Below are 26,456 nucleotides of genomic sequence, written 5' to 3' on the forward strand. Positions count from 1 at the left end.
CGCTGACGACACCCTGCTTCTAAGACACCCATGGGGATTCAACAAATCCTTAAGGGTTTTGAGGAATTTTGTGGAATCGATGGCCTTGAGATTAATGCTTTAAAGACAAAATAAATGATTTTTAATCCCCCACCAAAAACACGCCCTAACCCATGCATTGGTGGAAATAGGTTAGAGAGGGACCGAACCTTTGAATATCTAGGGGTGACTCTAAATGAGCATATGTCCTGGCGTCACCACCGAACAAAATCACATCTCAAATTGGCGCAAATGGTGGGAGTTATCTCCCTTATAAACAAAAACAAATCTACCATCAAGGCAATTGGTCCCCCCGCTAGAGATTTACAGCGTGCAGGCCAGGGGAGCGGTCATGTATGGCAGTGAACTCTGGGGCCATACGTGTAACCGTAAGCTAGTGGTAACGGAGAACAAATTTATTAGGCAGCTTTTATCTCTCCCCCCTAGTACCCCCCTTTTGCCAATGAGGCTAGATTTGGGACTAAGGCCACTTGACGAAGATCCGGGAGTTAGGCCTCTAATATTCTGGCGTAGAGTTTGGACCACTCCAGAGTTGGCAAGCTATAGGTCTGAGCTCCTGGAAATCGTGAACTATCCGAGCGCAGGGAACATCCCTGGTTCCGGCACATAAAAAGCGAGTTTATGCGCATGGGACTACTTGATTTGTGGCTTGACCCTGCGACCGCCTGCTCCACGGTCTCAACAGTTACTCTTACTTTACAGAGAAAGCAAAATTGTGGTACAGAGACAGGGCATAAAGTCAGGTACCCCGACTGACTCCTTCCTAAAGATCAAGGATACTTATAAGTTGGAGGGAATCCTAGATGTAATATTTCCATCTAATACTAGGAAACTGTACCTACAGTGGAGGTACGGAAGTTTGCCAATACGAAGCACTAGTAAATGGTCTGCTCCCCCCCCCCCCCCGGAGTCACTGCCCTGGGTGCAACTACGATCAGGAAACAGAGCGGCACATACTGTTTTTCTGTCAAACCTATGGGCAGGCGAAAAGGACGCGGATAGTTCCGGCCTGCAAAAACGTAGGCTTTACTCATTGCCTGCAGGCATACAGGGTTTTCAAATCTGACCTTTCTAGCATGACAGTGTTTACGGTAGCCAAATACTTGGAAACCTTCTGGCAGATGAGAAGACGTTTGCTATCCAGGGCTGTAGATTAACTTTATCATTTTAACCACTTTTAAATGTAATTACCTCCTAACTATTATACTGTTTTAATGGATTTACTACAGCTTCTTGCACCCAGGGCTGTAGACTAACTGTATAATCCTAAACATCATCAACATGTATTTATCTTTTATTATTTTTATCGCCTCAACGGACTCATTATAGCCTCTTGCATGATGATTTTTATCAAGGATTCAGGCTATTGGTTATATAACAAAATTTTCTTTGACCATCTGTCCGGGAAGCAATTGTTTGTTTTTATTTGTATGGTTGTTCTGCTTCATCTTTTATGGCAATCCAGCCGAAATAAAGATTTTTGATGATGATGATCCTTGGAGCCCCTCTTGTAAAAGCCTTACATTTTGGGCTCTTCGCAACCATGTAGGGCCAGTTCATGTAGAGGCTGACAACCGCCGAGAAGCTCTGAGCTCTTTGTACTAAAGTGCCAGCGACGCAAGATCGGCACTTTGTGCAACAGCAGTTTGCGATCCCTGTCAGACTCTTGCCACAGCAACAACCCAGTTGTGGCCGGCATGACTCGCAGGTAGGGGGTCTTGGCCGGGGGTGATCATGGGAATTGGGGGCAAAAAAAACAAAAATCGTTCCTTTCTGGGTCCCACTCCAGCCTTCACATTTTCCTGGAGCAGGTAGCCTGTCCTACCTTGAGCCAATGGCAGGGACGCCGACCACACAGGCATCTATGGGGAGGCTATGTTCTCCATGTAGGTTGCACGCAGCCTACATGGATAGAAATGCAGAGTGCGTTTGACTGGTTTGGTCGACCCTGGGGCTGACCAAACAGTCAGCACCTTTAGTGTGGGCAAGCCACTCCTCCCCTGGACTCCAACAAACCCTTCTGCTTTCTCGCAGTGCATGAAGCAGAAACAAACTGGTAGTTTTACCATTCTGTTTCTGCTTCTCGCACTGAGGCGACACTACTCCGCCCCTGCAACAACCATTCGTGACGCTCTCCCTGCTCCTCATGCCCTCCTCCACCATAAAAACTCTTCATACTGGACTCTAAGTAGGTAACCTTTTCAGCTGACCTTCCATGAGCTGTGTATCAAGCCTGTGCTCCATCGCAGTCGACCTGAACTGGTCTCTTTCCCTGGGTCTAGCACAACGAGGTGACTGAGTGGTACTTTGCGGTTTTAGGTACTATAACTATTCTAAAAAGTTAAACTGAATCTCTGGTTTTGATTTCGGTTCTTCTCATTTCGTTAATAAAATGCACAATTTTTCTACATTTTTTAATTTGTGTAGAGTTTTCAGTTTAGTGCTGCACTAATACTCTACACATTGCCTTTAAGTTAAGCCGTTGACTGCTTTGTGTTAAGCTACTAGAAGGTTAAGCACAGGTTAATTTAGTGACTTTTGTGGCTCACCCGGACAAGGACTGTGGGTGTTGCCCTAGTGCGACTCCTGCCCCCCTCAACCAATACACCAATTTCGCACACCACCTTTATGGTCTCACACCCCTTTCTCCACAATTTGCACGTATATAGACCCTGCAAAAAGAGAATATATTGACTACCACTTAGAAAATTACAAAAACTGCTAGAAAAAAATATATATATTTTCCTTGCTTTGCCTGCTTTTGAAAAGCAAAAAGTACAGGAAAAAAGTATGTATTTTTCAGAAAACCCTTCTTGCACAGCACATTTTCCCCATTTTTAACCAATAAGAATACAAATTATGCCACTTTTTGTGTGTTTGGTCCGGACTCACTGGAGTAGATCTTAAGAAGAAAACTGTATTAAGGCTTAAGCACAAACTCATAAAAATCTTGCCATTTTTCCCCTAGCCACTGTCCTTGAAGGTCTTTGTCCTTGCTACCCATTCATTTTTAAGTTACCCAAACCCCACATAATAAAATAATAAACACACAAGTCACCTGCATCCACCGTAAGGAACCTACAGCCATCTATTTTGATTTCCTTGGTTTTACGAAGCCTATCTAGAATGAGCTGGAATACTCCGTACCAATTTGCTCCCGGGTGGTAGGCATGCATTTGGTTACCAGTACCTTAAAAGTGTCTCGAAAGGCTGGGCTTATGTTGCACCTAGGTGAACTCCCACTGAAGTCCATATTGATATTTAGACCTGTGGAAGCAGGTGGTACGGGTTTGGACAAATAAAAACTGCTAGTACCTTATGGGTGGGAGGGAGGGGCATCCAGTGGGATTTCTAACCCCTGGGAGGAGGGTAAATACCACCTCTCCTCGTGGCAGAAGGACTGGTAGTGCATTAATGGTGTACGGTAAAGCCCAATGCCTGGATTTGCCAACTACCACCCAATTTGTATAGGTATAGTGTACAGTGCGCTTTATGCCCCACTGGATTCTAGAGCATGAATACTGCTGGCACCCCTCTGGCATTCAAGAGGAAGCTTGCATAATTCTAGTTTAATTTTGATATATGGGTCGACAGAAGGGGGGGGGGGGGGGGGGGTTGTTCCACATTCATCCTGCCGCTTGAGGGTGGCAGTAACACTTCATGGTGTCGAGGAGGTACAGTGCAGTGCATGGTCAGGCAAGCATCACATCTACAGTGTTACATTATTTTCCCCCTGATGGTGTGGTGGCCTTTCAATAAGCCCCCGGCCCCCAAACCAATATGTCCAGCACAGGGAAATTAAAAATCCACAGGAAAAGACGAAAGAATTAACAGGGTGGTGCGTGCGCAGGGCAGGCACCACTCCAGTCAGTATTTTTGTCCACAAGGGGGATTTACCTAGTCTCTGCATGGTCATTAAAAAAAAACAGGAAACTACAAAAATTAATTTTTGGATTTTTATTTCAACACAGAATAACTTCAGTTTTCATCAACGTTAACTGTCTGGAGACCTGTAAAACAAAGTTAGAACAATTAAGTACGCAACAAACTTAGAAAAAAAATCATGAGACATTGACATAAACAGACATTCAAAGCAACTGTAATTCAACTGTATTCACACGCCAAACCAATAGGATAACACCAAGTAAGTTATGTTGCAATTAACTGAACTACCACAAACTGCAACAGAAGATTCTAGCTTTTGGGTTCTATTAATAGGGCAATACGAAGGTACAGAATAACCCTGTCCAGAATATTCACTAGGTCATACACAGGCAAACAACAAACTATGATACACCTGCACCAAAATACCTCCAGTCAGTCACCAGAATCACAGGGTTTGCAAATATATTGGTCCAACTAATGCTTAGAACAAAGACCATCTCAAAAGAAAAGTTTCACTTTAAACAGAGCAGCCAGCTATAGACTGCAATCACTCAATGTTTAGTGATGCATTTTTGCACTTCGAGACTAGTGGTTTGGTAGTTTATGCATTCTTTTTTCTTTAAGGGAGGGCATTCTGATTGGAAACAAGTCCAACTGTATTTAACGAGTTACTGGCTAAACAGTCTTAAACATTACCGTAATTGGGTTATACCTTACATAAATTGTTTTAAACCCAGTTCTCCAATTTGAGAAATGCCAGAGAAGGACGCCAAAGATCATTAAGCTGTCATACAGGAATACTATAAAATATGATATGCTAGTATAGAGGATACTATGGATAAAATAATTTCCTGAATTTCAGCTAATATTTATTATGCCAAGGAAGTACTTACAGCTGCCTGCATAAAATCCAGTCAAAAAAATCTGCGGGGAATGAGACTCTGTATAGCAATGTTCTAAGTGTTGAAAGACACATGCATGGCGTGTACCACCTGTTTGATGCTAATCCACCAAAAACAATTCTGGCAATCTGCCAAAGACAACAAGCAAAAGCTAGCCAGACCTAGCTTACAACAAAAAAGCCTTCCTCTTAACAGCAATGATTGTGCCCTAGAATATTACAGCAGGTTTTCTAGAGAAAACATTCCAAGGTGGCCACTGATGCATGCTGGAGAACATTGGGATGTCAGAGAAAATAAGGCCCTGCTATAGTAAAGTAGGGTTTAAAGCCACCTGCTCGACTGCAAATGACAGGATAGGCTCTCACAATGTGCCTCACACGGCACCATCACTAGTCAGCTTCACATTCAGACCTAGGCCATAAACTCAAGCAATAGTCAGAAAGCAATCTCAAGCATCCCAATAACCACCAGGCACCCTTAACCAACCAAATACAAACTCAAGCTCGTCAATTGGCATTCTGGAGTACTCTATGCTCCGGATGTTGTAGACCTCATAGCTCATCATAATTTTGATGCAGTCTTCAAAGAAATATGATTTACTCCCACATACACAGTATAGAAAGCCGGTTTGCTACATTCAATGTCCCTGCAACAAAAGGGGTAGAGGGAGACCGTCGGGAGGGCTCAGTACATGGGTATTGACTCACCTTGGAGTCATGTCCAAGCAAGTATCAACTAATTCCCCAGACATTTTGTGTGTCGTACTAACATTACAGGGGAATAAGCACTTGGCCATAATCAATATCTACTCCAGGCCAACGCAGAGTGGTCAGGAGTCCCTGGTCATTGAACTGCTATGGGGATTCGTTAAGACCTTAGATCCAGAGGTTGGCATCATTATTGGGGAGGAGGGGGATTGGGGGTGGGGGGGGGGGATTTCAATTGTCAATTTGGACCCCTCAATAATTTAAGTACAGGGGATCCCGATGAAGAAAATTTACACTGGAACATTTCGGAACCCTCAATCACTACTGTAAAAGCATGGACACGTTGGTATTGCAAATTCTCTCCCTTTCACTGTCTATCAGTAAGGCCTTGTAATGGCCGACTAAAATCGGATAGGCCCGGAAATGTGACCTTCAATGGAGTGGGCCAATCGTCGATCATTGACTATATCATGATCGAATGTAGGTCACGAGACAAAGTCCAGGACTTCAAGATTTATTATCGGACGGACAGTGAGCATAACGCACTGGTCATGTCCTTGAAGCCTGGGAGTTGGGGTATGAGAAATTCTGTACCGGAGACCGACCGACACCCCCCCCCCCCCCCCCCCCCCCGTATCCCCTGCTCTTGCATAATAATAGGAGGAGAGTTAAATGGCCCCATATTGTAGGTTCCCCTACTAGGCAGTCTGAAATATCGCCAAATCTTGCCCTACCTCAGCAAGATGGCTGATGGGGGCTTTGAGGGGGCTGTAGTTGGAAGGGACAGTAGGCCGGTGGAAATTCATCAACAGTTAACCTCAATACTGTTTAGGAGGTCTTTTTTCCACTTCAGGTATTCAAGGGAAATTCCCCCTAGACCCATCCCTGGTACACTGCGGAATGTGGCAAAATTAAAGGAGAGCTGGTTAAAGCAGTCAAAGCTAAAGGTAGACCCGAAATTAAGTCACTAAGGGTGCTGTATAAGCATGTCCTAGAGAGCGAAAGAAAGACGTGGGAGGAGGGCCAATGGGAATACCTGAGGGAGGCACTACAACGCAGAGATCTTAAATCGTTCTGGGCAATTGTTGGCTCAGAGGGCAGAGTTGTGTGAACCGCCGTATGTCCTAATATAGCCCCAACATCATGGGAAGAACATTTTAGTGGCCTCTATGCTCAACCGGGCACTGACTATTCCGAGCTGGTATCCCTGAGCCTCCTCCATGAGGATCGACTGGAGGGGGCCCAGGAGATATCGATCCTGGAGGTCGAGACTGCCATTTCTAGGTTACTACCCAACAAAGCACCTGGGCTTGACAAAATCCCTGGTGACTTGTTCCGGTCCTAACCTAAAATTTGGGCCCCTTATCTCTGCTTTTTATTCAATGCAATACTAATGGGTACAAGTCCCCCGGAGACCTGGAGGGGGGCTGAGTTCGTGCCCATTTTTAAAAAAGACTGTCCCTTGCAACCCTCAAATTACAGGCCCATCAGCTTAATAGATATTCTGCAGAAGGTATTTGGGAGGATACTACTGGATAGGATCCAGCAATGGGAAGAGGAAAACCAAATCTTAAGCAATTTACAAGCTGGCTTCAGATCTGGTCAATGGTGGAAATGCCAGATCTTCCGGTTGCAAGTCCTCTTCTGGAAAACAGTGAGCGTGGGAGTCTTATCCTTATTTTTGTGGACTTGCGGGCCGCGTTAGATCTGGTCCCCAGGGATAAGCTCTGGAAAGTCCTCCAAGATCTTGGAATGCCCAACTATCTATTGAATGCATTGAATAGGCTCCATTCACTTAACTTTGCTCAGGTCAGATGTGGAAAAATGGGAGAATTGTCAGCACGGTTCCCAGTGCAAAGGGGGGTACGCCAGGGGAGCGTGCTGGCTCCTACCATCTTTTTGCCTGTATATAAATGTGCTTTTAGCCATAAAGGACATGGATGCCCCAAAGTTAGCTACAGGAAGAGTGCCTGCATTAATGTTTGTGGACGACACTCTATTATTGTCACGAACAGCTACTGGCATCCAGCGTGCCCTTGATGGATTTGCTGATTTCTGTGCCTCAATCAAGTGGATTGGAAATCAATTTGGCAAAAACCAAATTCATGATTTTCAATCCACCAAGGCAAACGCGACCTAATCCTACTCTGAACTGCATACCTCTTGAGAGAGTTAAAATGTTTATCTAGGTATCACTCTCAAGGAAGACCTGGGTTGGGATGCACAATTAACTAAATCCACATTGAAATTAACACAGACTGCTGGTGGGTTAACAAAAAGGTTCAGAACATCTATATTTAAGCCGGCTGCCCAGATTATTGAGATATATACTGTCCAAGCTAGAGCTGCAGCACTACACGGGGCAGAACTATGGGGTCACTGTCGACCGAAAATTTTAGTAAAGGCTGAAAACACATTTTTGAGAGAGTTGTTTGCCCTACCTGTTAGCACTCCATTGGTCCCACTCAGATTTGACCTAGGTTTGCTACTAGTGGAAGAGGCGGCCGCCATGAGACCTTTAACTTACTGGAGAAGACTTTGGTCTGTCCACAAACTAGCCCCGTACCGCGCAGAGTTTAAGGAGGTTTGGGTGACTGAGGTCAAAGAAAGTGACCTGGCTATCGCATATGAAGGACCTCTGCGGACAACTTGGTCTTTCTGGACTATGGGAATCCCCTGAGGTAGTCTCCCTGACTATAGCTAGACTTGACCTGGTAAGAAGGCTTAGGTCCAATAACTTGCTGGCACTGCACGTTAACATGGCAGTAGGGAGACTGACCGCTGAATTCCTCAATGTAAAAATGGAATATAAGCAGGAGGAATTCCTTGACAAGATCCGTCCGGTCCAAGCCAGAAAGCTGTACTTACAACTAAGAATGGGTAGTTTGCCATTAAGGAAACAGACATGTAAATGGGATGCGAACAAATGCTCAGTGCCCGGCGTGTGAAGATCCAATAGAAAATGAAAGCCATGTATTCTTTTGCCCAGCGTATGTGCCGTCCCAAATGAGGTGGATTAAACCCATCTGGCTTTTCGTGAATGTGAACACACGCTTCGAGTACTTAAATATGACACTCACTCACCGATCGTTTTCGCTGTGTCCCGTTTTTTTAAATAGTATTTGGATCAAGCGTAGAACTTTTATAACTACCTATTCTAGATCCCAGTATTCTTTTAACAGTTTTTGCTGAATCATTTGATAAGAATTAAACCGACTAAGTAGTTATTTCCGAATCATGATTATCTTTTATTGTAAATTATGTGTATATATATATGAAATATGTTCTTAACCCATGTACTAAAAGTATTTTATTGTTCACTTTTTATTATATGTACTTTTTACTTTTCTGCGGTCGAAATAAAGTTATCAATGATGACTATATTAACAGAAGTAGTTGACTTCAGAACAATCAAGCACTGCAGCAACTTTCTGCCTGGCCCTCCCATCCAATTATAACGACCACGAACATCAAAATTCTCGAGCACGTTTACGGCACAACTTTATTCGAAAGTCTACAGTGCTAGAGATATCCAGCCCCTCAAACACTGCTTGCACTGTTATACAGACTGATGTCTAGCACCTATCTGATGCTTAATCCACCAAAACCATAATTCCTGCAATCCTCCAAAAACAAGCAACAGCTAGTCAGATCTAGCTCACAGCATGCCTCATTAAGGGCCTCAAGAAATATAAGCTCCCCTCAAAATGATAGAATTCCTCTGTCTCTCATTGGCAGCCAGCACGTTTCAACCCCATGGCAATCAGCACGTTTTGAAACGAGGCATTATCTACAAATCTATCACAACCAACACTACCACGAGACGGGCAAAGAAGAGCAAAAAATAAAATAAAAAAACAAAGACAACAGGAAATCATGTTCCTGTATTTTTCAGGACTGCCTCTCCCTGCTCTAATTTAGGAGTAAGCTTAAGACATCTTTAACGAAACCTGCATTATGATGCAGTTTGTTAGTTTTTCCCATAGAAATCAGTTGTTCCTTCCTACAATGACAGATTGTCCAAACTATTGACTCTGTAAAGTGCTCCAGTGCCTTTTAGGTTCACACTTTAGAACTAGAACATACTCATAAGTGGACAGAGGAACACTCCCTTGCAATGCACTTGGCAAAAGAAAAAAAGCTCCCTCAAGTCAACAGTGGAAAGATACAACTCGTCCGTAATGTGAATATCAGAGAAATGGACATCAAAGTAATATAAAATAATTAAATCAGGGTATGCATACAAAGCATGATGGTTAGCTTTAGCTGTGCTTAATATTTCCTCACTGTATTACATCACATTACTACAAAGATCTGATAAAACACACTGATATGAATTAGGCCATACCTTTAAATGTGGTGACTGGTACGTAAGTGACCAATGTGTATAGCTTATTGGGCGAATCTTCATCCTCATTGCGTTTCCTGGATAGGCGCACACGCATGCGGTATGGAACATTCCTAAAAGGGACGAAAACAAAACAGTTTAACACAAATGCTATAGAAATTATTGCTTTGTTAAAACATGTATCATGTACAGGCAAAGAAAGCCACTTCATATTTCCAGGCACAGCAACTTATCACTGTTCACCACAAGTTCAACCTGGTCATTTAAATTCTCATCGACCCCAAACCCTACAAGAGCAAGTGGAACATTAATTAGGAGAAACTAAACACTCATTTTGATATCTTTCTCCATGTTACATACCAAAAAGATTTTTGGAGTGGTTTTGGACCATTTCAAGCAAAGGGACATACATTTCAAAAATATTTCGAAAACACTTTAGTATACACAGTTAACAGTGTAGCTGAAGCGGCACACACAAAATTCTGACAAAAGCCTTTTTTTTCTTATTCCAATAACCCTATAGGAGATGGTCATGTGAACCCATGCTACATTCTCGCTCCTCACCCCGCCCAGATCTGTAAAATCACGCCAACATGTATATTTTTCCCTGGCTTGACTAAATTGAAGACCTCATCAGGTCGATTGTCTCTAATCCCCTGCCCTCAATATTTTTTCATGAAAGCCCAGGCTTTGGCACATAAAGGCAGTGTTATAGCTCTAGGTAGGGGGTAGGCTGCTGCACTCAACATGCATCTGAGAGACGGTTTACCTAATAGTGACATGATAGGATTTGTTTTCTTAGACAAAGTGATAAATCTGCTCCCTGGCTGCTGCAGGAGAGACCAATTTGCCTAAGCATTACCTTCAGTACAGTCTTGAAAAGTGAATGGGCCATATAAACGAAAATACTGAGTCCCATGTTCATGGTTTATGTACCTTAAGAGAAGCGTTTGCTTTTCCTCCAGCGTTTTCAAATGTGTTCTTTTCTTATTTAAATTAAGAATGCTTTACATCCAATAGCTTAGCACTCAAATTAGAATGGCTGACCTACTGGCTTTGTAGATACTTGTTGGATATGCCTGCTTGGAGGCATCCAGTCTCATTGCTACCTACTGTGGGAGCAAACACTTTGCACAAAGGCTGTCAAGAGCAGAATGAAAATGTAATATGAATGAAAACCAACCAATACCAGTTCAGAAATATTATCTACATCCCCTTTTAAATGAAGGGATATGCCTGGCCCTTCAAATGGAGAGGCTGTCAAAAGGGAGAAGCTTGGCACGTGCCTGGTTGTAGGGACATCTAGAAAGCAACTACTAGGGATAGAGCCAAGAGCAACCAGTGTGTAGTAGGGGGTATCTGAACCCCCCAATCCCTGGTCTAGGAAAGCCACATCTACCAAAGCAGGGGTGTGGAATTCCTATAGCCCGATTCCCACAACACTGTTTGGGGTCAAGGACAAGTTTTCATGTTTTTGTCCTTGGGACAGGTAGGCCCAACTCTCTGCAGCACAAACCCTTTGACTGTCAGTTTACAGTTCTACATGGATCAAGGAATGGCACTGAGCGGATAAGGTCATATTTGTGTCCATATTATAATGTTTTCGAACTGGTATTTATGGTTCATTAATACAGAGCCTTTCTTGTTATGGTCAGCGCTCTAAGGAAACGTTTTAAACTCGAACTGCACTACCAACAGTGGGTTTAATGTAAAAATGTGTACACACATTTGCTACGTTTTTGCAATGTGAGGCTACATACAATGCTCCCAGAATGCCCTCTAATTAGATGCAAATATCTGCAAAAGCTTGAAAGCAAGATTGATAATCCTTTGCTTTAAAAATAAAATGCTCACAAAAAAGATCCAGTACAAAAGGGGGTGGTGATGGAGGGAGCATTGGAACCAATCAAACACTCACGCCCAGTCAACAGATCTGGGTTTAATCCATCACCGTTCTTAAGGCCACTGCCACCCCAGTTCAGACATGGCCATATGCAAATCAGTCTGACCCTGTGCCTCATGGGAACAGTCCAGCCGAACTGCCAAGCCATGCCTTCCCTGGACCGGATTCAAGCTTCCTAGGACCGGTTTCTGGTATTACAGCAGTCTTCTGCCAGGCTTGCTTGAATCCAGTGGCAAAGCGAGCAAGGGACTCACGTCTGAGCACACCCTGCCAACTTATGGCGAACAAAGCGACAAAAGGGGGTGGTGATGGACGGAGCATCTGAACCAATCAAACACTCACTCCCAGTCAAAAGTTCAAACTAGGAAAAAAAAAGTTTTGCAAAACTACTGTGAAATTGTAGGAAACATTTCTTTGAATGATCATTTAGTAAAATGCGTTGATGCATGCTAGTATTTCTAAAAAATATTCAATATAGAAAAATCAGTGCAAAAACAAAATAGGAAACTCGAAAATAACCAAGCATCGGCAAAGCCAATAAGTCTGATATTGATGGTCAGCCTTTTGGTTTTGTCAATCCTGATCTAGTTTTGATATGGTTTTAGTAAAACGTTGTGGGAGGTGCTAGTCCCTCAAAACACACATGGACGGAATGTTGCACATTGGCAAAACATTCACCCCCTGTCACAGATCTGGGTTTAATCCATTGTTATTTTGCTCACCACGCCACCCCAGTTCAGACATGGCCATATGCAAATCAGTCTTGACCCTGTGCCTCATGGGAACAGTCCAGACCTAACTACCAAGCAAAGTCTTCCCTGGACCGGAATCAAGCACCCCAGGACCAGTTGCTGGCTATCAACCATCATCAGCCAGGATAGCTTGACTCCACTGGCGTAGTGAGCATGGGACCCACGTCTGGGCTGTCGCCATTATAACAAACATTTGTTAAATCAATCATTTTTGGTCTCAAAAAGCACAGATTACCACAGTAGTCCCTGGCACTTAACAGAACTACTTTGTGTGCAGATATGCTCCTTGTGAAACAGCTGAAGCCAGTTGATGGACCGAGATAGAATTTTAATAAAAGCAAAAAGGTCTCAACTCCAGACGTAATTAGGTGCCCAATTCTTTAAAAAAAACAAAAAAACACTAAATTGCACCCATGGTGTGTGTCCCTGCATTAGAGCAGAATTCACAAGAATTTACAGAAGTAGGCCAGGAAACCATACTCTGAGAAAATATTTATGAACTGCTTTTTAGCACAAGCAAATACAAAGGTGTAGATTTGCTCATGCGAAAATCTGTTGAGCGTTTATACAAGTTCACTTTACAGCCAACCAATTTTCTCAACCCTGGAATAAGTTTCACTTCTGCCATTGACCCTTCTCAGCATCAAATTTAGGAAAGGCTGGTGGAAGCCCCTAAAACACATAATTTAGTAGGTTTGCACAGACTGAAAACGGCATTCCATCCCTGGTACTGCTACCTCCAGTCACAGTATGTAGATCTGCGGAAAGGTGGCAAAGTAAGGAAATTGCTAGAACTGAAACTCTGCTATAATAGGACCCCTGGCATAATCGAAAAGGCGAATATCAGCTTTTATAGATTGAAATTGCAGCCATAATTTGTCGCCGCACTACATGGCACCAAAGGGACAGGTGGATTTTTTATTTTATTCCACACCACTGCAAAGCCACAACAAAGAGATGCCTTGGGTATCTATGCCACCAAAGCAACTGCCCAAACAGCTCAAAAGGCAACACGTAACCACTGTAAGAAGTCTGTCTCACACAAGCCAAGAGTGCTGCAGCTGAAAGCAGGCAACCATGCCATGCGGCTGTAGAGTTTGAGCGAAAACCCAACTGAGGTAAAAGCTTGCAGTGAGAGCCATAGGTATTCACACACTGCCTATACGCCTTGGGTATGATTCAGTGACTGTGCTTGTACCTAGCCTCCCCTTCTCCTCGAGATGCCAGTGTTCACAGACCCCGGGGAACTCAGTGGAAGATGGGCAAAGAAGGGTGTGATGCCTAGTCTAGAACTGGATTTAACCATCTGCTGCATTCCCCCAATTATGCACCGTAGTATCAAATTTAATGTGTGATTTGTTAAAATCATCAAATATGGACTTACAGTAACTGATATGGTACCCAAAAACAAATTTTTCAAACAGCAAGCATTGGCAAGGTCAACAGGTTTGTTTCACCTATGAGATCTATTGGGTTTGCTAATGTTTGTAGCCATGTTGCAAAGCAGTACCGTGGATGTGCAACTTGCCTTAAATTTAAAAAAATGCGCTATGACACAGCCAGCATTGACTGTCATAGAATTTATTAATTAAATTGAAGCCATGATATGATCCACAGTAGCAGCATGAGCTTCTGGTCAACAAGTAAAAATAAAACCATTGACATCTCCGGCATAGTAGTGAAACAAAGAAAACAGCAGATGGGGTGGCACTGTGTCAAACATGATAAACACATCAGTTAGACAAACATTGGGGGGGCTGGATGTTTGGAAAAAAATGGGCGTGTAAAACACGGGCTGGGTGAAGGAGAGGGACTGCAGACACATGCACTCATAAGAGGGCATGTCCACAAGTAAGAAAGGGGAATGCGAAAGAGCACGAGCCACGGAAAGCAGTACTTGGTTCAAGCTCCACACTGAACGAAGTCTAAAGCCCAGTAGGAAGTCGCAGGCTAGGAGTAGGCGCTTACCAATAGCAATCAAGTGATGTGGGAGTCAACCAAAAGTATAGAAAGGTAAGTAATGGGCAGGCTCTAGCTTATGCCCCTTTCAAAAGGGGACGGTCCCTGCTCAGGAGCGGAGGAGTGTCGCCGCACCTGCTGCAAACAAATAAATAAAATGGCATTTCAATGACATTTTAAGGCCAAGCTTGGTAAGTGCATGAGCTGCTTCGAGGCATGCTGTATTGGAATATGAACTCTAAGCCCCATCCACTCTCACCTATATTTTTAATTGGCTTGTGTCATTGTCCTTCGAAAACACTGGCTTCAGATTCGTTGTAAGACTTGTTAGACCCTCCTTGGTACCGCCTTGTCTGCATTTGTTACCTCCCGTAACTATACCTTCCATTTGTTACCTCCCATAAGTGTGGCTCAGGGGTTAGAGGCGGCAGACCCGGAAGCTGAGATCGGCCCTGGACCAGGGTTCAATTCCCCGCCTCGACGGGGCTTGGGCTCAATTCCACGGACTCGATAATTCTCGCTCCGGTGCCTACTCGACTCACGGGTTTACACTCTGCGACTCTGGGCAATAGCTTGCTTAATCTCCACAACGGCCCCTCGCGGCGGGATGCCTGGCTTTTACCTTGTGGATACCCTGCCGGGGTTCTCACAGGGGAATACCAGGACAGGTTCCCTAAGCAAGCGCTTAGATGCCTGCGATGTGGGCGGTTTGCGCGATATAAATACATGTACATTTACATTTACATAACGACTAGACCCTTTACCTATCCTGTTACATGGTCTGCTTCATCTTGGATGTGAGCACCATTTCGTTTAATGATTTGTACCCATTACGTAGTTTTCATATTATTTACCAATGGCGGTCCACTTTAACTATAGCGGACAAGTAAGTTTATTTTAACAGAACGGTCCGCTCTTATTTACATTTTTTTTTTTTACTAGTGCCCATGCGACGCTTTCACATTCATGGAGGCCGCATCTCTTAAGACAAGCTGATCTAAAGAAAGGTGTGCAGCTGCTTTTAAAGTGAAAGCAAGGAATAGGCACTTTTACAACAAAGTAACATTTTTGTAAACTTGACAAAACAGATGCTTTTTTTTCCTTCAAAGCACCCCAGTATCCATTATGAGGAAAGTAAGCTTAAGTTTCATGTGAATCAAGTAAATAGGTGTTTGAGTCTTGACTAAAGTCAGTATAGGCAGTGCGTTGGTGTAGGTGGACCAGAAGACAAATTAAATAGTGGCCATTTGTTTCTGCGTACGACAATATTTGTTTTAAGTTATGGTCCACAACATCGATTTATTCTGACATTCTTCCGGACTCCATTCCTCAATCGGTGAGGAGTTAGTAATGGCAAGATAGGGGCGTGGATTAGAAGGATTTAAGTTGTCAGTCAGAAGAGATATTAGGCATTGTACTCCATGTTCTCAATAGTCAAATGAGAAGCTTTAAGGGACTTCAGCCCATCAATTTGTTTAAAATAACAAGTTTAATATCAGAGAGAAAAACAAAAAAAGGAGCATGACCCTCCTATTACTGGGCCATACGTAGCTCACAAGTCTAGCTATACCTTCAGAGAAGGTGATATTACCTTTTTCTTACGATGGACGTTTCTATTTTATGAAGTGTGGTGTAATATTTAGTTGCTAGATAGAAAGAAACAACAATTTCTGCTAGAAACCCCCCAAAATAAACTACAAGCCTGAAAGTAATAAAACCATCTATAAGCACAAGTCTGAAAGAAACCTATGTACTACCCAAATAAGCCTAGATCCTACCAGAAAATAAGTGCAATACTCTATTAGAAAATGAAAACCAACATTTTCTTACACTGCATATCAATGTGCCCCAATATCCTTGCAAAAGAATAGTTACTAATGTAATTCTAAATGCATGCCACCATTTTCAAGACACCTACACAAAGGACTAAGATGGCCACCTCAAGTAGTGCCTCTGCTGTACTTGCACATAAGGGGACCCAGGAGCTATAAAATTAAATGAACAGCGGAACTGATGACAGCCGGTATGAACATAGAAAGAGGACAAGAAAACATTAAGGGACATATAAACAACCAACAAGAAAAAAGAAACTCTGCGGCTGACCCTGTGCATTTGTTGAAAACAATTAGTATAGGGCGGACCTGAAATGAGAAACCTGTGCCATACAACCATTTGAAAAATTAAATCAAAAAATTGAACAAACTGCATTATTAACATGCATAGTTATCATTCAAGCCCAGATCTCTACGGACAAACAAATGTTCCAATGCCAGGGCACTCGGCTGGGTAAAAGCGTAGCAAAGTTGGCTGTGCAAAACACCACACTATGAAGACAGCATTACAATCAAGCAACAACCTGCATTCCCATGAAAAATTATTGCAATAACAAAATACAGCCATCAGTCTTTCAAGTCTCACATATTTTAATAGACAGCCAAACCAAATCACTTCCCTAAAACGAATATGCTCTGAAACACTCACAATCCGAGAGGCCTCGAAAGATTGGGACATCGGGGTACAATAAGAGACCTAAATAACCGAAAACAAAATAGCAACTTTGAAACCACAGTGCATACTGTTGAAAGGGCATTTCCTAAAGCAATCCAAGCCAGCCAGCAATTAACGGCAGTCCACAGTAAGACAGTGAAGTCACAAGGGGTATACAAAAAACATCAATCAAAAAAGCTAACAAAACTGTGGGAGCTCTACAATTGACAGGCCATTGCTTACATAGTTCAAAGTGTGGCTTTAAGACATTTCAATAGTAGAAGCAATATGTAACAATATACACAGTCTTAAATACTATCTAAAAGGTTTTTAAGCAGCACTCAATTTGACAACACTTAGGCAATCAAACGTTTGAGATCCTTTTCAATGTTGTCTGAGATCAGAAATAAGTAAGCTTGTACGTTAAGTTCACAACTTGGATCCATTTATTCTAAAAGTAATTCAAATCAGCCTTGGAACACAAAATACACTAAAGCACCCCCAATTCAAAAAGGCCATCCAGATAATTTGGGGCTTTCTGAAAACGCTTACAAAATAAGATGTTTTGCATGTAGTTGGTTCTCAATTGGTAGGTTGTATTTGAGCCAGTTAGATTTTCATGCTTGCTTCACCCTGCAATTTACAATTATTGTAGACGCCATTTAAAAGCATCTATTGGATAACCCTAGGTGCAGACGCGCTATTAAAATTAGTTAAGAAAGTTTGGGTGCCTAGCTAAATAAAGGGGAATATGTGCAACTTTACAGAATCACTTCGTTATCTCGTGTTCTTACACATCTTTAATAAAAGCAAATCAGTTCTCGCCTTGCTTCAAAAGGAGCCGACCAGCTGAGCTGCGAGCCCTCTTTCTAGAGTTGTTGAATTTAAACAACTCCACATGCATTTCTTGCATAATCTGTATCCTATGTATACTGTGAACGATGAGCAGAGGAACATTCATTCTGGATACCGAACACATTTAGAATGAACAAACTTGAATAGTGCCTCTGACTTGCACACTGCATTAAACTGTAAAGGATAAACATTTGAACAGCTAATTACAGCGCATGATCATCCCATGATCTTGAACTCAAGGGCCGATTGTTTTCAAAGACAACAGTATTATGTACTTAATCACAGAGTTTGAATTGCCACTATAGGGAGTACTTTAGTTTTCTGTCAAGTATACAATTGCCACTACAGGGATAACTTTAATTTCTGCCACATATACAATCTTGGTGTTTGTCTGCATCTCAGAGGTAATCCACTAGAATTTGAGTAATGTAGGGATACAGTTGATCACAGTCGTGGAACAACTGAACGCAGGTAGAAACCACCAAAAGAGCTAGTGCACACGCATGTACAACGACATACGTTATGGGTATAGATTTAGACGGAAAACGTTCTGTAACCCCATAACTTCAAGAAAACTTGATTTTCAGTTCCTCAAAATTCACATTAATTGGCCCTTGTATTCATGAAGGATTTTGTGTTCCAAGGAACAGTCAAACATCTAGAAGAGGCAACGCTACTACGCTAGTTTCTTAAACTGCTTCTTATATCACCCTAAAACTGCCTCAAAGCACTAAGAAAGATGCAAAATGTAAAGGACAGAATAGAAACACAGGGAACTAGAGGAAATCAACATCTGGCTTGGCCCATTTACACAGTTAAAATACTTATTCTCATTATAAACACTGATTTCTGTTCTTCAGTGCTACTGAAACCATGGCTTGCTGCCCGAGCTATGACAAAGACCGCAAGTTACCACATGCTAATTTTTTCCGATGTAAGAGATTAAATATTTAACCAACATATGGGAATCGAGAACTAGAACGTACTGGACAGGAAAAATGAATCAGATCCTGTGCACCAGTCAGTATGCGTTACTTTGCAACAGAAAGTTAACCTTACACCAAAGTGGTAAAAGCTTCACTGTTAAACAATACACAAATACTGCCTGAGGAAACAGTTTGAAGATTGGATCTGCATTTCCATACAACCTTTCTTCTGTAGTTTAAACAGGCAGACAATCTTTCTTCTGTAGTCTAACAGATGTTAAAACATGTGCCTCAAAACAAGAGGTTATAGTATCAAATAATTCTAGAGGCTCATAATTTACACCTCCTATAACTGCAGATAACTATTTTCAGAACAAAGCGCCCCCCCCTCCTCCCCACAACCTTGTAATGAGGAGAAATGTTGTGCTTTATTGTTCTTGAATCTTTCTTAAACTGTATCAACTTCAGGCACCTGAAACACTCCAACCAATGCCTACCACCACAAAGTAGATTACCACCCAAAAGAACAAAGGTCACCACAACCCTTCTTACTTCGAAAATCGTTCCACCCAGGCACATTTCTACACATTCACCTTTATTTTTTTTAAACCTTGCCATTCCCAAATCTCACAATCAATGACCCAGTCACACTTATTTTTTTACGTTGTCTTGCGTAATCTCACTGGACCTCAACTCATGACACCATTTCTGTTCTGTGGTTTAAGAAAACATTCTATACTCTCCCTGCACCCTTCAACCAACTGGATGCATAGATTACATACTTTTCCAGAACCTACAAATACATAACATTTTTATTTACTTGTGTATACACTCACTGTGAAGGCCTTCCCAGCTATCTGTACATTTATCTGCTTTTCAGTGTTCACACAAACTGAAACTTGCCATCTAGCATTTTACCATACGCATAACTTTTTTTTTTTTACTCTAAAGACAAGTCAAACTTCAACCAATTACTACTCTAGCATCTGTCATGGTAAGCATTACTCACGATGGGAAAGAGCAGTTTGCACATATCTGGGCAGATCTTTTTACGATATAGTGACCAACTTCAAAGACGTATGGAAACCACCCTGACCAGTGATCATGGAACTTGTGAGTTAAGTGATGGGTGCCGTAAGCTTACATGCGGTGTGGAGTTGCCTCGCTATAGCTAATGGAAGAGGTATATGTAACTTGCATAGTTCAAAACTTAGTGAATGGATGAATTTTATATTACCAGTCTGCAATATTTGGCACATCAAGACCCCGTCGACCTCAGTGAGAATGACACAATGGCTGTTATCTAAACTGCACTTAGTAGCTGGTCAAAAAATTACAGGAGCATAATACCGTCAACAAGTGAAACCCTGAAGTCTTGATGAAGGAGGAAGTAAAAAAAAATCCTATCAAGAAAAGCATAGGTAACCTACATACAGACAATTCTACTACTTGACGTTTGCAAACTGCTTAGAACCAGTGAAGTAATTATTTTTACTTAGCACTGTAGACAGAATCGTGTGATCTTAAAAATAAAATATCAAGATCAATATAACCAAGCTATACAAGAAAAAAACAATATCCAACGGTGGACCACTCAACTGCACCTCACATACAGGTCAAAGCAGTAGAGTACGGTGCACTCTTCTTCCAATACCAGCCGCTCTTTGGTATTACTGCAGGAGAAGGCAGTCTTGACAACACAAAAAAAGTAGGAAGGTGCACCGGAAGCAAGCTAATCAAAGTGTCCGTCAGTCCATTTGAAAAGTTCCAGCTTTATTCACAATCTTAAAATCCAATCAGTAAATGACATTCAGCCAGCGTGTTTCAATCAAGCAGTTTTGAACTTCGTCAGGGCTCATATTTGAATACGGATGAGTATCCCTCTTGAAATAAAATTCGTCCATCAGTTGTTACGTATATTTTACTCATTTCACAGTCTTGAGTGAATGCCAAAGTTACTGAAAATGTTCCAAGGGGACAATTATCCTTCCCTCAATCCAATACATGAATCCATATTGTGAATCGAAAACACTGCGCTTCGTCCATGAAGCAGCTACAAAGCTTTAGGCACTGAACTTTTTTGGCTACTTAGTCTCGAAATAAATAACTATCAAAGCTCCTAGAGATAAGAGGGCCCCAATGTCAGATGTGGCGTATAACATGCATGCTTTGCAACCATTACAGCAGGTTTTGTTTTCTTAAAACTCAGCAGTAGGAAAGAATAAATAGGTTGGTCAGGTATTAATTTTTTTTTTTTGAAAATCACATTCGATAACTATGTCAGTTTGTTGGGCAAGACTTCCATTGTGTACATCTTCAGATTGTTTCACTCTCGATTCTATGTGGATTAGTTGCTAGAATTAAAAGCACCCACCTGACTCCTTTAGCCCAAACAGCTTTGTTCAGCCTGGTGTCTATGCGCACATCTGGAGTTCCCATTTCCTTAACTGCAAATTTACGAATTGCTTTCAGAGCACGGGGTGCACGCCGCTTGAAGCCACTAAAAATATGAAAATTCTGGATGATGAACGTTATTCCTTAATACATAACTTCTGCATACATAAACTTCAAAAAGCATTGTGAAAATCATCATTGCAGCAGTGTGCTTAGTGGTCTCAATAAAAACAAATACGACAAATGCAGCTTTTCCCACGTTTTGTAATAGATTAACAGCAAAACACAAACTCAGGAAGGGGGATAGGTAGCAAGAAAATAATGCGTAAAAAATACTGAGTGGGTTTTTCCAGTGAGTGGGTGGAAGATCCAAACCTTTCCATGACAATAGTGCTCTACATTTCAAAAATAACCACTAAGGGTAGTGAAGTGCAACAAAAAAAAAGGTACTGAATTAGGTAGGAACTATTGCACAAGTTAGTCGATATTAGTGCTTGCACTCTAAATCCTGGGACACGACCACACCCACAAAGGACAGTGCGGTCAATTATTACTGCACCATTAGGGCAATGACAAAAGAGAAAAATGCAACAGAAATTTGACCATTGTCAGCGCGTGAGCAAAGGGAAAAGTAATACTCACACTCCATGGATTCGTTTGTGGACATTGATGGTGTATTCCCTGGTAACCACCTCATTGATGGCAGATCTGCCTTTCTTCTTCTCACCCCCTTTCTTAGCAGGAGCCATTTCTGGGGACAAAAAAATATAAACCAAAGACTTCAGGAAAATATTTGCAGGACTTAACAAGCTTGTGTAATATATTATAAAAATGATAACATCTAGAGAACGTGCAAGGCCAGCAAAATAAATGCACAAGTTAATGAAACATTTGTGGGCATCTATAAAAAAAAGGCGCAAAAAAATACAAGATGCATGTGAGCTAATTTGTTGGGAGTCTGGCCATCAAATTATCACAATAAATAGGTGATGGGAGGAACGCTTGCAAATAGTCTAACTAGTGGCAATTAGTGGGGTAAAATTCCAACTCATCGTTCTTTAGCCCACCAGGTAACCTCAGATTTGGCCCAGACATGTACTCTCCAAAACGGAAAACAAGCACCCGAAGGCCGCTTTAGGCCCGATTAGACCACTTCAGTTGGGTGCAGCTTGGTTCGTGTGGCATTTTTTACAAGACCGGAGAGGGCAAGGAGTGGTTGCATTTTTATCAACCAGACTGTTTCATAATGTATGCCAAGTGAGGAATCGCGCCGCCCTTAATTATGCCTGGCTAGCGATACAATTAAAATCTTGCTCGACTTTTCTGATATGTGAAATCAGAGTGTTTGGTGAGACAAGTTCTGTGTGGAAAGAACAGTATGAGTGTGGGCACTTAACAGAACATAAGTGAGACCGTCGTTTCACAAAAGTGCCAAAAACGATTACTTGGCCCAAGTGCAACATTTTTCGGACTCCAACTTGGCTGTGCACTAAAACTGACCAACAGGAAAACATAGACCCGACAACCACTGTGACCTGGCAACACGTATTTTTGAAAGGGACAACTAAACTTCATTGGAATGTGGTTTTTGAATAGTACGTCAACTCTCCAACACTTCACTTCTCCTAAAGTGCCTTACAAATGGTAGATTTCTCTTCGGTTTATATTTAGTGGACTTAAGGAACAAGGACAGTTTTTGGACAACTACTTCAAGGTGACATTTCAGTTGCGATCTCCTTTGAAACATATAGAAATTGTAGAACTCGTGCATAATGTTCTACATAATTAATAAATTGCGACAACTTGGACGGCACTTCTGGAAAACCAGATGAATCTTATGGGGAGAAAAGACAATCTCGGACGGTGGCAAAGGTTTGCTTAAAAATGCAAAATGTAACCAGTTCTGTGGGCAGCAGTAACAACATTATTCCGTGCGAGGAGTGCTTTCAACGTGCAAAGTTTTAATGCCACCGGCATAATGTACACAGAACAAAACGACTCAATCCGCAATGATAAACTGTGTTCAACTCCAAACCAACTGAAATCTAGCACAACCCCCAAAATCAACAAGCTTCTTCAGAAAATCTGCGATGTTTAATTTTTTATCTGACAAAAAACGTTTTTTCCAGGCTGGAAAGTTGTCGCTTCCCATGGCCGAATAGGTGACCTGCGTACAAATCCAACAGATAAACGCCAAACAAATAGGGTGACTAAGCTTGGCACATATTTCCGCTGGGCGATATTAATACATTGTGTGAGAGAAAGTGTTTACAAAAACGACATGCCACCCCCTAAAGTGATACAAGTAAACCGAACGGCATACATCCGGTAAATACGGCAGCTTCTGCCCAGTCCTGGAACCGGCATGATCGCGCCCACTTTATTACTGGCAGTTAGACTGGTGTGCAATAAGCAAATGCGCAGACCAGTACGAATCCCCTGCACAAAACACACGGGATTTCATTAAGCAACCGATTTGGCAAAAGTAGGATGCCACCAGATTGTCCACAGGCCTCGGAAAAGCGACACTCACCGAAGCAGAGTCAATGACGGAAAGGAAGAAGCAGGGGATTGTGGGGCAGCCTACACACCAACGTGGGCATACACTTCCGGGTTACGTGCAAACGTTACACGTACACTAAGCGCGTCGTTACTATGGAGAAGTAAAGCCTACGAAGCACAAGCATCCCAAATGGACACAAAATGAGATTTCCGTGTTCAGTTAGGTGTTTTTTTTCGTCATAGCACATTTTATGTGATTACATACGTTCTGTTCGACGAGGTACAAACAAGCATTGGCAGTGCCTTTCATTTTAGCTTTAGCATATTAAAAACACCCGTCACCATGCATGCTAACATTTTTGAAGAGGAAAGTGGGAGATTTAAAAAAAATAATCGGGAGGATATATTTCTCCATTGAGTTTGATAGCGTCCTGCATCGGGTCTATTGTTATTTATGGGACTTGTAAGCAGGGCACAAGTACTAAAAGAGGAAGTAGGGGGACTAACCTAGTTAATCAGTATGCAAGTGGCATTACAGCACGTGACACCATGGTGTGTGACATCGCAGTGCGTGACAACACAAGAAGTGACATCGGATCTTAAGCACTCACATATATGTTTAGCAGGTGTATCATTAGTACATTTGAACACATTTCGAGTATATGCATTTCGAGTATATGTGCAAACCCTCTTGATTTAGGCAGAAGATTCACACTTTTGTATGCTACACATAAAACAATGTTGCCTTTTGTCAGAGTAAAGCTTCCTCTAGCCATAGGGCTTTAAAAGGAAAAATAGTGATATTTAAATTATTACAATGACTCCTGGGTAGTAAGCGCTATATAAATACTAGTTATTTTGTGCAAATATTGGGGAAGATCAACACATTTGACGTTCTTACAGTGCATGCATATCTCCTAAACAGAGGCTGAAAGTGAAAAGCTGCATCACTTAAATATGTGTGAAGTGCGAACAAGGTGTGAGCCTTTGTTTCCCCTCTGCTGCATTTGCTTCTAGGTTCGAGGCTCCTGACTTCTGCCAACCAAGAGACTCGACCAAAAGGAGGCCTGATGACTCCTCCGATTCGGCTCGGCCTTTGTTATGGGCCCAGCAGGACTCTGTACTAAGAGAGTCCCCTCCCGCCTGCACTTTGTTGCGGATCAGCAGATAACAACGTGCACGCGCTGCTGAAAGTGTCCCGAATTCAGCCTCTTCTTCAGTGGGGCCCAACTTCTTGGCAGGGAGGACGGCGTCCACCCTGTGAAAAAAGTGGGTGACGCCGTCCACCAGAGTGTACCCCCGACTCGTGCCCTGCTTGTAAGTGTCCTGCTGCAGGATCGGATATCAGAAATTCAAATACAATGTTTTTTCCATACCTGTTAGGACCACAGAGAAATCATTATGGCAGTCAAAGTGCGTCAAAAATGTTGTGCACTTGCTTGCAGGAGCAGGTTTCTGGCAGTGCATAATCCGAGTCACATAAGAGCAGACCCTGCCATCTGAGGAAGAGTGTTTCTGCCTGTAAGAATCAGGAGGCAGGAGACTAGCCTTGAAATCAGTAGTCTACGAGCTGAAACTGGAGGGTTGACATATATGCGTTGCTATTTGACACATTTGCCATCCGACAGATGTTTATTTATTTATTTGTTTGTTTGTTTTTATATAGCACTGAGATTACCCAGACGTGTCAGAGCACTTTACAAAAGGGCAAAGAACGTTATATGAGAAATTCAAAGTAACAGGGTAGTAGGCGACAATATGTAAATCTGCTACTGGTACTAAAGGTGATAGTTAACATATTTTCAAATAACATGTATATTTCATATTGCATTTTTAGAAAAATTAAAGCAATTAAGATTACACAAATACATATTACATATTTAGAGAGTTAAGGTGGAAAGGTTGTTGTATCTCTCAAGAGTGTCATGTAACGGTCTGGGTCACGCCATTAAGTGTGAGGGCGTATGCCTGGGGGGGAGCTTGGCAAGGGGTGCTATTGCAAAAAATGTCCGTGGAAGTGAAGAGTTTTAGGATCCTATTTGAAGATCCAGAAAGAAGTGTTGGTGCGAAAGTTTGGAGTTAGTGAGTTCCAAATGCTACAGCCCTGCCAAGTACCAAGCATCCGGCGTTAGACTAAAACATTTCAGTGTGGTGGTCTGTATCACCGCACAGAAATACAAAGTCCCGCATTCATACCACCCTGTGACCACCCGGTGCGTGCCAGGCACGATCAACTAGGAATTTTATTTAAGCACCTAGTGCAGTGCTAATGAGCGCACTCCGCTCTGCTTCCAGTCTGCAATGCTGTCTGAAACACGTCACTTCTATTCACTAGCTGTCCTGCCCGCACCGACAGTTGTTGGTGCTGAGCGCTGACCCTCTTATTTATTTAAACCCTGCCGGCCTCCCCCTCAATACCAAGTGGCATGTCAACACTGTGCTTATAAATTAACATTACTGGGATAATGCTGTCTGTTGATTGGCCCCTGACATTGTGGCGGTGGGTGGCAGCTTCCTTTTTCATTGCTGCGCTGCCGGCCGACTGTGCCATATATTTGCAGTCTATAAGTCACTCCTTTGGCAGGCCTTGACAATCCTGAAGGCAGAGTGCTTGGTTTTATGTGAGTGGGTGCTCTAGCATGAGCTGAGCCCTTCTGCTGCTTTCAGAACCATGTCCTTATAGCTGTTCTATGATATAGCCATACCATATACTCTTAAGTGCATTATAATCCTCGCGGTTAATGTAATGGTAACTTTGGTTTGGCTTTATCAAAACATGTTGTGTAAGGTGTCAAAC

The 26,456-nt window shown here is 42.3% G+C and overlaps 1 protein-coding gene across 2 annotated transcripts; it reads right to left on the bottom strand.

Annotated features, from left to right (window-relative positions):
* Positions 1–3,981: 3,981 nt before the first annotated feature.
* RPL31 (ribosomal protein L31) lies at positions 3,982–23,710 on the bottom strand. Of its 2 annotated transcripts, none has more exons than XM_086934718.1 (5): positions 23,691–23,710; positions 21,800–21,908; positions 21,138–21,263; positions 9,882–9,994; positions 3,982–4,049 (listed from the first exon to the last, which is right to left on the bottom strand). In XM_086934718.1, exons 2-5 carry the CDS (start codon positions 21,904–21,906, stop codon positions 4,018–4,020), a joined length of 378 nt encoding a protein of 125 aa, XP_086790844.1. In that variant the 5' UTR covers positions 21,907–21,908; positions 23,691–23,710; the 3' UTR covers positions 3,982–4,017. The 2 variants fall into 2 exon arrangements, with proteins under 2 accessions (XP_086790844.1, XP_086790845.1); XM_086934719.1 differs by having other exon boundaries at positions 23,481–23,696.
* Positions 23,711–26,456: the final 2,746 nt, after the last annotated feature.

Source organism: Lissotriton vulgaris, chromosome 8 (assembly GCF_964263255.1).
Source record: "Lissotriton vulgaris chromosome 8, aLisVul1.2, whole genome shotgun sequence".
Classification (NCBI taxonomy): Eukaryota; Metazoa; Chordata; class Amphibia; order Caudata; family Salamandridae; genus Lissotriton; species Lissotriton vulgaris.

Excerpts from the sequence above, each read along its gene's own strand:
- RPL31 (XM_086934718.1), bottom strand. The coding sequence starts at position 21,906 with ATGGCTCCTGCTAAGAAAGGGGGTGAGAAGAAGAAAGGCAGATCTGCC. Across the intron at positions 9,995-21,137 it reads GTTTGGGCTAAAGGAGTCAG|GAATGTTCCATACCGCATGC; the intron begins GTGGGTGCTTTT and ends CGTCCCTTTTAG. Across the intron at positions 4,050-9,881 it reads ACCAGTCACCACATTTAAAG|GTCTCCAGACAGTTAACGTT; the intron begins GTATGGCCTAAT and ends TTTGTTTTACAG.